Raw genomic sequence first — 12205 nt, 5'->3', positions numbered from 1 at the left:
CAAGACACGTGCATCTTGCTTTTCATTTATTTATTTTTTTTTTAATATATATATATTATATACGTATTTATTCTCGTCCGTGTTTTATACACACGTTCATTATTATATCATGTACAAGAAACACGAAGACGTATACATAGATATATATGATATATTCTCTGCGTTGTTGTGACCCGTGTGAAATCACATCCCAAAAGTTTTATACATATGTTTGTACGTACGTGTGCGCGAGCGTGTGCCCTGCACTGAAATCCCCCCCCCCCCCTTCTTTCAATCTTTCTTCGCTCATCATTCTATCATACCTCTTCTCTTTTTATCGCTATTCTCCGAATCGTCATCGAACCGATCGATCGTACGCGACGTATGATCGACGGTCTCTCTCTCTCTCTCTTTCCATTACTCTATCTATCTATCTATCTTTCTCTCTCTCACGTGTCCGTCCGAGTGGAGCTTGCGTGAATGTGTTGACTCCATGTTCGAGCCTCGAGCTTTTTATCAGCCTTGGATCAAAGAGGGGATTAATTATTACGATTCCTAAGAATTTCTATCTAAATTTCTTTCCACAAGATCTCTATATTCTATATTCTCACAACTATTTTCCCATTTTCATCCTTTTCAATATATAATCCTCGATCGAATTGTTCAATCTGTATACTCCTTTCTATATATTCCCAATATATTCTCTCTAACTTGACTCTCTTCTCTTCTATCTCTCTCTCTCTCTCTCTTCCAATCTAATTTTTTGCCTTTAATATCACATCATTTTTAACTCGGCTCTGTTTTATCCGTGCTGCCCGTTCAGTATGTTCTGGAATCACTTCAACACAAGGTAAGAAAGCCATTTCGTCGATCAAGAGAAGAAAAAAAAAAGAATGAGGAAAAAAGAAAAGAGTAGAAAGAAAGAAAAAAAAGAAAGGAAAAGCAAAGGAAAGAAAGAAAGAAAGAAACCGAGTTTTTAGTAGAGTATAATAAATAAGGGGTTGAATATATCTGCTGACATGCTGTTTGACTGATATTTTTCGTGCATTTTATGGTATTATCGTGTGCAACTACTATATAACCACGTAATATTACTACTACTCCTGCATCCGAATTAGGTCGCACGCGCGATTTTTCAATTCAATTTCGAGTTACGAGTTTGTTTTTCACGACGCTTACTTGATCGTGTCGACAAACGAAGAGGAATCTCTCCTTTTCTCGAATGTGTTTTGCGACGTGGCGTGTGCGATTGATCAAAGAAAATTAAGAAAAAGAAAAGAAAAGAAAGAGAAAAAAAAAAAAGAAAGCTCACAAAAACCAACCCTTCTTCAGTCTCTCCTTCTCATCAGTGTTCGAATCTCTTTCTCGTTGCATGGTTTGGTTACCTTATTATTCCTACGTTGTCTTTCGTGCCTTTTAAGTTGAGCTTCTAAAAGTTTGTGTTATTCGTGTTATATGTGTATGTGTTATATATATATGTATTTACCAGACCGATGCTCTCTCTTCAGTGCCGATGAGGGAAGGCAGCTTTTTCTCACTTTTCAGTTAATTTCTCTGTCAATGAAGAGAATTTATATAAATATATTTTTTATTATTACCTGAAAAGTGTCTCTCTCTATCTTTTTACAGAAGAATACAAATTTATTTCAATATTATATATGGGAAATTATTGGAATTTTATACAGATTTATTTATTTTCCTCGAGATAGTTGCTTGATTTTTAATTCAAATTAAATTTTTCAATAAAGTAAAGTAATTTTTAGAATTTGTTGGGAACAAAATTTGATAGATACAATAAACGTTTATAAAAGGATTATCCACCTCTTTAGCACTGAGGAGCAACGTTGACAGAAGACAGAAATCGCGTTGACCGAATTATCCCGCGTATTCGAGTTTGTTTTCTGATAGTAATAATTACGTATACACCACGCACGGGATACCAATTACCAAGAACGAAGAGGTACAGCAATACTTTAAAAACACTTTAAAAAAAAACTTGCAAAAATATTTATCCAAAGTTAAATTCGATTAATTTTCGCGCGTGCGATTAAACGAATAAAACAACGTCATGGTGGTACATCTTCGTTCCAAGGAATAATTACTCGAGAAAACAACACTGCAAGACGTAACGAAAAAGTAAAATATACACAAGTAAATACTATCGTAGATTGAGATTAGATTAGACAGTAACAGTTGCTTTGTTGTTAGTGTGCCACGGTGTGCACAGTGGAAAAAAAGAAAAGTAATCACGTTAGTTTGACCACGACCGACTTTTGACAGCCGTTGGATCGTTAACGTTGTTGTTTCCTGACAGCCGATCGGCCGTTGTCCGCGGTCGCGTTGTCACGCATCTTGGCACCGGCCTGATGGGGGTGCGAGTCAGCACCAGCACACCCCTGGAAGGCTTCACCCTGACGAGAGACGACGGCTGGTTCGATCTCCTGGTGAACGGCGGTGGTGCGGTCACTCTGCAGTTCGGCAGGTCCCCCTTCAAGCCGCAGAGCCACATAGTTTTCGTCCCGTGGAACGAGGTATTACACGATTCATTTAATTATGATCGAATATTCAATTTGAGTTTGAAGAATAGCAAAGTAAACAAAATTTAAATTATTGGAATTAATGTAAAACCTGAAGAAACTAGAATGAATGAATTTGATAAAGGAATTTCTATTAAAGAATTTAATATCTTTTGGTGTTATATCAATTTCAATTGAAGAATGGAAAATTAGTGATAAATAATGTATATATAAAAATACCTTGAAATGTTCTTTATCGAATAATGTCTCGAAATCATTTGAAGATAGATCATTGTAAATCAAATGGAACAGAAGAAGGATGATCAATGAAAAAATGTTGAAAGAAAAATGAAATAAAAAATATTAATTCTGAAATAATAAATAAAATTAGTGATAAATAAAGTATGTATACCTTGAAATGTTTCTTTGAAATGTCTCGAAATCATAATAATTAATCTAATGAAACAGAAGAAAGATGATCAAAGTTTCTTTAATCTTGTTTAGATATTTTGAAGAAAAAAGTGATGAATTGATAGAATATTTACAATATTTATAACGTGGAAATGAATTTATAAATAAAATAAATTTAAAAATACTCGTATAATCGCACTTGTATATTCGTGGTACACATAAATGATTCGTGCGCACGCGATTTATATACATTTCCAGCCTCAGAGAGTTATTTCTTAACCGTTAAAAATAACTGCTAATTTACATACAAATACTTGGACGTCCTTCGCCTGTTATATTCAAGTGAATCGACCGTGACATTAAACGAAACTTTATTAAAACGGAAAATGTATACCCTTGTGAAGAGTATAATCCTCGACGAGAAATCTAATCTAAATTTTATTAATATCTTTCTCGAAGGTTGTAATCATCGACAAAATCGTGATGAGCACCGCGGAGGAAAAGCAACCGAGCCACGTGCCGCACGCCTGCGCTGCTCACGATTACGACCTGATGAAGCCTGTGGTGCTTGCTACGTGGAAGCACGGTTTCCAAGGCGCCTGCCCGGACAAGAGCGCGATTCTGGCCGAGTCCCAAGTCATACAGGAAAGCCTGCAAATACCCGGCACGGGGTTGAATCTCGTTTACCACAGCTCCAGAGCGGCCGGCTATCTGTCCACGATACAATTGCAATTGACGCCTGAAGCGATACCGCCCACCCTGAACCTGATCCATTTGAGAATCACGATCGAGGGTATCCTGTTCGAGAAGACGTTCGAGGCGGATCCGGTGATAAAATTCACGTACGCTTGGAACCGATTGAACGTCTACAGGCAACGCGTGTACGGTGTGACCACGGCAATGGTGAAGGTCGGATACGAGTACAACGACTGCAAGGACGTCATCTGGGACGTGCAGACGACCAAGCTCAGCGGTCACGATATGTCCATATCCGAGGTTGGCGGATGGAACCTGGACATTCATCATAGATACAACTTCCACGAGGGTATACTGCAGAAAGGGGACGGTTCGAATATCTATCTGAAGCAGAAACCAAGGGTTATCCTGACCACTATGGGAGACGGGCATCAGAGGCCGTTGGACTGTTACGATTGCGACGGGCAAGCCTCGAAGCAACGACTTCTTGCGCCCGTAGCTCTGGCCACTGCTCCCGATGGTTCCATTTTCGTCGGTGATTTTAATCTCGTGAGAAAGATCCTCGTCGACGGGACCGTGAGGACCGTGGTCAGACTCAAGTAAGACTCCCTGTTAACTGCAATTATTCTCTCTGAAATTTTACACGCTTGAATCACGATCCAATTATTCTTCCTTTCAGCGCGACGAGAGTCTCTTACCGTTATCACATAGCTCTAAGTCCATTGGACGGTTCCCTCTACATCTCTGACCCGGAATCCCACCAAATTATCCGAGTCCGCGACACCAACGATTACACGGACCCCGACCACAACTGGGAGACGGTGGTCGGATCTGGAGAACGTTGTCTTCCCGGGGACGAAGCCCATTGCGGCGACGGTGCTCTGGCCAGGGACGCGAAGCTCGCCTATCCCAAAGGAGTGGCCGTTTCCGCGGACAACGTGCTGTATTTCGCGGACGGGACCAACATCAGAATGGTAGACAGGGATGGCATCATCACCACGGTGATCGGGAATCACATGCACAAGTCTCACTGGAAGCCCATCCCTTGCGAGGGTACGTTGAACGTGGAGGAGGTCCACCTTCGTTGGCCCACCGAATTGGCCATCAATCCTCTGGACAACTCGTTGCACATGATCGACGATCACATGGTGCTCCAACTGGCGCCGGACGGCCGCGTCAAGGTTGTGGCTGGCCGCCCTCTGCACTGCGCGTCCCCCTCCTCCTCGTTCGACACGGAGCTGGCCACGCACGCCACCCTCGTCATGCCGCAGAGCATCGCGTTCGGCCCGTCCGGGAACCTGTACATCGCGGAGAGCGACTCTCAAAGGATCAATCGGGTGAGAGTGATCGGCACAGACGGCAAGATCTCGCCGTACGCGGGCGCCGAGTCGAAGTGCAACTGCTTGGAACGCGGCTGCGACTGCTTCGAGGCCGACCACTACCTCGCGTCCACGTCCAAGTTCAACACGATATCGGCGGTGGCCGTGTCGCCGGACGGCGTCGTTCACATTGGCGACCAAGCGAACTACAGGATACGATCCGTGATGGCGAGCATCCCCGACGCGAGCGGCGCCAGGGAATACGAGATCTACTCGCCGGATACCCAAGAGATCTACGTGTTCAACAGATTCGGCCAACACGTTGCCACGAAAAACATTCTGACAGGCGAGTCCGTTTATCAGTTCACGTACAACGTGAACACGAGCAACGGGAAACTCAGCACGGTGACGGACGCGGCTGGCAACAAAGTGTTCCTGTTGAGGGATTACAGCAGCCAGGTGAACTCGATCGAGAACACGAAGGGGCAGAAGTGCAGGCTCAGGATGTCGAGGATGAAGATGTTGCACGAGCTCAGCACGCCGGATAATTACAACGTGACGTTCGATTATCACGGGCCGACCGGTTTGCTGAAAACGAAATTGGACAGCACGGGGAGAAGCTACGTGTACAATTACGACGAATTCGGCAGGCTGACCACCGCCGTCACCCCGACGGGGAAGGTGATCAGTCTCACCTTCGACCTGAGTTTGAAAGGTGCTGTGGTGAAGGTGGGGCAGAACAACAGAAAGCCCATCTCGATGCTGATCAAGGGGTCGTCCGTTGTGACGAGAATCGGGGAGGCCGAGCAGAGGACGACCGTGCTCCCGGACGGTTCCGTGGGCCAGGTGACGCCGTGGGCCCACACGGTCAGCACCGATACCTTGCCGTACTCCGTGTTGGCCGAAATCGAGCCCCTGTTGGGCGAGAGTTATCCGGTGCCTGCTAAACAGAAAACGGAGATCGCCGGAGACTTGGCGAATAGATTCGAGTGGCGATACTTCTTGCGCAAACTTCAAGGCAACAAGAACAGGGGTAATTCGAAATCCGTGGCGCAAGTTGGTAGAAAGCTTCGAGTCAACGGAGATGTTCTCCTGTCTCTGGAGTACGACAGGGAGACCAATAGCGTGGCAGTGTTCATGGAGGATATAGAGTTTCTGAACGTGACTTACGACAAGACGGCAAGACCGGTTAAATGGGGGCCGAGAAATGGCATCTTCTCGGGCGTAGAACTCGAGTACGATCGGTTCAGCAGATTGACCAGTTGGACTTGGGGAGACATCGGCGAAACTTACGGTTTCGACCGGGCCGGGAGATTGTACGAGATCAAGTACAGCGACGGCACGTCCATGGTGTACGCGTTCAAGGACATGTTCAGTAGCCTCCCGTTGAAGGTGACCACGCCAAGAGGGAGCGATTATTTGTTGCAATACGACGAGGCAGGGGCGTTGCAATCGTTGACCACTCCGAGGGGACACATTCACGCGTTCTCGTTACAGACGTCTCTAGGATTCTACAAATATCAGTATTACTCGCCGATGAACAGACACCCGTACGAAATTTTGTACAACGACGACGGACAGATCTTAGCCAAGGTGTATCCTCATCAAAGTGGCAAGGTTGCTTACGTTTATGATCATACCGGAAAACTGGAGACCACTCTTGCTGGTAAGTCGAATTGTCTAAAATAATTCGTAAATTCTACAATTTTTGTGGAAAGGAATTTCATTGAATTTAAATATATTTGTTACAGGGCTATCCTCGATACACTACACCTATCAGGAAACCACGAGTCTGGTGCACAGCATCGACATCAACGAACCAAATTTCGAGATGCGTATCGAGTACAAATATCACGCAGGGATCGTGAAAGACGAGAAGATCAAATTCGGCAGTAAGAGCGGTTTGGATAACGCGCGTTACCGCTACCAATACGACGGCAACGCCCGAATATCGGGCATCGAGGTTGATATCAACGGCAAACAGCTTCCCCAATTGCGATTGAAGTACAATCAAAACCTCGGCATATTGGAAGGCGTGGGGGATCTGAGAATATACAGAAATCTGTTCAACAGATCCGTGATGCAGGATAGTAGCAAACAGTTCTTCACCGTCACCGATTACGACGAGCATGGCCGCGTGAAGGCAGTTTTAATGAACATTCGATCGTTGGACGTGTTCCGCATGGAACTCGAATATGACAATCGAAATCGTATAAAGATGAGGAAACTCTCTATCGGAAAAGATGCCATGGAGAAGAAGGAATGGACCAAGATGGAAAAGATAACGTACAATGCCGACGGGCACGTGTTGGAAGTTGCAGACACGGAAAATAATTGGCAATACGCGTACGACGAAAATGGTAATGTGATAGGCGTCACGGAACACAATGAAAAAATCGCATTGGGATACGATAGCGGGGATCGTGTTGTTCAATACGGCGATGTCGAGTTTAATTCGTACGACGGACGGGGCTTCGTCGTTATTCGTGGAGAGCACAAGTACAGGTTTGTTCAAGAGTTATTTTTAAACGTAATTGTCTTACGTTTCGTGTTCAAAGAAAGATTAATTTACATGGTCGTCATATTAATAATCAATATAACATAAAATTCGTTTATTCTATTTTCAAAATATAATTATCTTTAGAGTAATCAAAATTATTGTATTCTTTTGTACAGATACAACTCACGCGGCCAGTTGATTCACGCATCGGAGCACAAGAAATTCCAGATATGGTATTTCTATGATGATCGCGGTCGATTAGTAGCTTGGAATGATGACCGCGAGAACATTACGCAATTTTTCTACGCGAACCCGAAGACGCCGGATCTGATCACGCACATTCACTTCCCGAAATCCTCGAAAACGTTCCGATTCCTCTACGATTCCCGCAACTTCCTCATGACGGTAGAGACGTCCGAGCAAAGGTTCTACGTGGCGACTGATCAAAATGGCTCCCCACTGGCGCTGTTCGACACCAATGGAAATCTGATCAAGGAGATGAGACGTACACCGTTTGGAAGGATAATCAAAGACACGAATCCAGATTTCTATCTACCGATCGATTTCCACGGCGGCCTTCTCGACCCGAATACAAAATTAGTCTATTTGAACAAGAGACTGTACGATCCGACCGTTGGACAATGGATGACACCCGCTTGGGAACAAATGGCGAACGAGCTGACCACCCCAACGGACATTTTCATCTATCGTTTCCGTAACAACGATCCCATCAATTTTAAACAAAACGTGGAATACATGACCGATCTGAGCAGCTGGTTGAAACTTTATGGCTACGATATTTCCGCCATGTTAGGTTCCGAATACATGAAACAAATGGTGTACCAACCGAGCGCTACGGTCACGTCGCCGCAATTGACGCCTGACTTTGGTGTTATGTCGGGTTTGCAGTGCATCGTCAACCGCGTACACGAAAAATTCTCCGACTTGGGATTCGTGCCGAAACCGTTGCTCAAATTGGAGCCAAAGACGAGAAACCTTCTCCCTCGCGTAGCCCATCGTCGCGCTGTATTCGGTGAAGGTATACTGGTGTCTCGCGTCGGTGGACGAGCTCTCGTTAGTGTGGTAGATGGAGTGAACAGTGTGGTCCAGGACGTGGTGACATCTGTGTTCAACAACTCGTACTTCCTGCCGTTACATTTTAGCGTCCATGACCAGGATGTGTTCTACTTTGTAAAGGACAACGCGTTGAAGATTCGTGACGATATGGAAGAACTTCGTCGTCTGGGAGGGATGTTCAACGTTTCCACGCACGAAACCACGGAACATGGGTCCGGTACTTGGAAAGAATTGAGGTTGCACAATCCGGACGCAGCCGTCGTGATCAAATACGGAGCTGATCCTGAACAAGAAAGGCACAGGATATTGAAACACGCTCACAAAAGGGCGGTGGAAAGAGCCTGGGAGATCGAGAAGCAGCTCGTAATGGCCGGTTTCCAAGGCAGAGGTGATTGGTCGAAGGAGGAGAAGGATGAACTGATTAGTCGAGGGACGGTGAGCGGTTACGAGGGTGTCGATATTCACAGTGTGCACAGATATCCACAATTGGCCGATGATCCTGGCAACGTAGCGTTCACAAGAGATACGAAAAGGAAACGGCGGAAGAGTGGGAACAGGCGTAATAGGATTCACAGGCACGACTCGTGATTCGAGGATGTGACGCGGGATCGTAACGCTATTTGGGACTTGATTCGTGCACCTACGTGAATCGCGCGCCGCGGACAAATATATAACCGAAAGAACAATGAAGAGAGACAAGACTAACGTTCGTTCCATCGATTATAAAAAGAAAAAAAAGGAAAGGTATTTCGTCGAGATAGCGTATACGTGCCGTCTAACCTAACTTTTCTCCCCGATCGTTCTCTCTGTTCTCTTACTGCGCACTCGTGATCAAGATGGTGGACAAGAATGGAAAATAATAGAAACGTATTCTTTCGATCAAGAATAAATGTGGTGATGCTGTCCGGTTTTTTTTATTTTGTGTGTAGCAAAATATCCCGCTCGGTGTGCCATAATAGCGTTGCTTGTGATTCAATCGTGTTCATAATTTTTTTATCGACAGCACGATCGAAAATGTTTGTTCGACGATAGTATATATATATATATATATATATATGTATGTATATATATATATATATACGTTCGTGGAAAAATCGTGGTCAAGAAGATTGAGCTAGTCACGAGAAAAAAGAAAAAGCTTGTTATGTGGTGATTAGTTTATATTAATAATCAAAGAAAATGATACTTATTCGCAATCGACGACGTGTCAAGAAGACATTGAAGTAAGTGCATGAACGTTCATGAAGGTGCCGTCCGTGAATAATGAAATTTGAGATAAAAAAAAAGAAAGAACATAATAATACATAGAGATAAAGAGGAAGAAAAATAAGAGTGCGTGAAAGAGAGAGAGAGAGAGAGAGAGAGGAGAGAAGATACTCCTGTTCTTTCGAGAATGATCGATCGATCCGGAGGTATGGTGGTGTATTTCATGCAACAGGGTCTAACGAGACGTGCACGTAGACACGAACGGGACGCTTCGACACCGACGTATCCGGAGCGTTTTCGTTCTTCTGTAGAGAGAGAGGGATTATATTTATGCAGACTATGATACTTTCGCCTATAAAATATCGTCGCGGAACATGCGAACGAACGAACGAACGAAATAAGATGATTAATGCAAAAGAAACAAAAGAAAAAAGAAAAAGATACGTCGACACAAATATACAACAGATATTTTTAACATGACGCAAGTGGTGTGCTAGTGCGAGATGTGCGATTGTAAATATAGCTACTATCGTAATGTGTAGATAAAATATATAATATATATATATATATATGTATATATAAATATACATATACATAGACGTATATGTGTATGTATATATAGATATACGTACGATTAAAACCGGTAAACTTTAAATGGAAAACTGTCGATAATGCTTTTATATATGTATACTTATATACATGACACGCGAAATGGTGTGTGTGTATGTACTGAACACGCGACATACACACATATACGGAACATACACGCGAGACACCTATACTCACTACATACATACATAGAAAAAAAAGATGCATAGATACAAATTGGATCGAGCAAATACTTTTTTTTCTTTTTTAAGAAAAATTTGAGATTAATCGAGGTAATTTTTCTTTAAGAAGAAAAGTATATCGAATTGAAATTGGATTGATCAGATTTATATTACGCGATCCACGCAAAAAAGATTACGTATCCGCCTGGAAGGATCGGTAAAAAAAAAAATAAACAAATAATCGCATTCGATTTTTTTTTAGATCGAAAAATAAAACAAAATTGGAATCTATCGTTAAAAATGAGAAAAGGGGGGGGGGAGGGAACGCGATGTAAATAGATTTGTTAGATACGAAAGGACATTTACGTGTCGTACTGAAGCCTATGATAATTCGGCGTGGAAATTCGTTACCGTGTATTTTATGCCTCGTGTCAGTATACCTCGCGTGATCCTGGTAGCAATGACAACGTGATGTAACGGGACGAGCAATAGATGAGCAAAAAGAAAAAAAATGTCATGACGAAATCCGTCAAAATAATGTCCAGGTGGAATAATAATAATAATAATATAATAACGATAATGATAATAATAATAAATAATAAATAATAATAGTAATAATAATAACAATAATATTAACGATAACGATATAAGTAATAATAATAATAATAATAACATAATAATAATGATAGTAATAATGATATGATAATACTAATACTGGTAATAGTAATAACTAATAAAAGAAATAATATTAATACGATATAATATAATATATACTATTGTACGGAAATACCCCGCCTATCTTTCTACTAAAAATGAAAAATTATTTTTTGAATTGTGTCGTCAAAGATAATGTCCTATGTAAACCGTGTGTCTGTGGGATCGTCCCGTGGAAATCAACCCTCATGCGCCTCATCGAGAATAATGAAGAGAGAACGTCTTTAAGAAAAAAAAAAGAATCTCCTCTCTTATTATAAGAGTATAAAAATTCATCGGTGTTTATCGGTATTCGAGTGAATGAAGTAGAATTGAAGAGAGAAAAAAAGAGGTATAAAAAAATTTAGAAATCGAGCTCTTATGGTTTTGGTACGAGATAAAAAATATAAAGGGGAGGAGAGGAGAAGAGAGAGTAATAAAAAAAATTGACATAGAAAGTAAAACGAGAGAGTGATGAGACGATGCGATATAATACGTACGTATAAATAAAACGTAAAATAGAGAAATAGCGAGCCAACGTGCGAGCCACGTCGCTCGAGCCACGTTGTGTTCCAGGTTAGTTGTACGGATGAATTTAAAGCAGAAAAAAAAAAAAAAAAAAAACATACATAATCATAATTAACAAAGTAAACGTACACTATAGACGAGTTAAAAACGAGGGATTTTTAGTAAAAAGGAAAAAAAAAAAAACGGTATTAAGACTTGTGTGCTAGGTGAACCTTAAACAATAAAGAAAGATAAAAAAGCCGCTGTACATATCCGTTGTGTATAGCCAGTGTGTCGCAAAACCCACGCAAGTATAATAGTAGATTTCGCGTCCACGTTCCGAAGAACAATGCATTTTTCTACCAAGTAACGGAAAGTGATGGTTAAAAACGACGTGCGTTTTTCGAATTTATATATAAAACGATCCTTTCGTCGATCGCTTAACGATCGATCGTCAACATCGAAACAGTGTTTCGTTTATCGAAATGCGGCGACATTTCCACTCGAATTTGCCTGTACTGTTTCCGTGCG

At 42.3% G+C, this 12205-nt stretch overlaps 1 protein-coding gene across 5 annotated transcripts in view; it reads left to right on the top strand.

Annotated features, from left to right (window-relative positions):
* Positions 1–11810, top strand: part of LOC410739 (teneurin-m) — a 56094-nt gene extending 44284 nt beyond the window's left edge. For 2 of the 5 annotated variants that reach the window (XM_006565294.3, XM_016910928.2), the window contains exons 7-12: positions 803–829; positions 2294–2510; positions 3366–4201; positions 4282–6587; positions 6673–7426; positions 7598–11810. In XM_006565294.3, coding sequence (XP_006565357.3) covers positions 803–829; positions 2294–2510; positions 3366–4201; positions 4282–6587; positions 6673–7426; positions 7598–9086 — 5629 coding nt within the window. In that variant the 3' untranslated portion in view covers positions 9087–11810. The remainder of the gene's footprint in view (positions 1–802; positions 830–2293; positions 2511–3365; positions 4202–4281; positions 6588–6672; positions 7427–7597) is intronic. The other 3 variants (XM_006565293.3, XM_006565292.3, XM_016910949.2) reach the window with 2 other exon arrangements.
* Positions 11811–12205: the final 395 nt, after the last annotated feature.

Source organism: Apis mellifera, linkage group LG1 (genome assembly GCF_003254395.2).
Source record: "Apis mellifera strain DH4 linkage group LG1, Amel_HAv3.1, whole genome shotgun sequence".
NCBI classification, from domain to species: Eukaryota; Metazoa; Arthropoda; class Insecta; order Hymenoptera; family Apidae; genus Apis; species Apis mellifera.
Note: the sequence above shows the minus strand (reverse complement) of the source record. Positions and strands in the feature narration are given on the sequence as shown.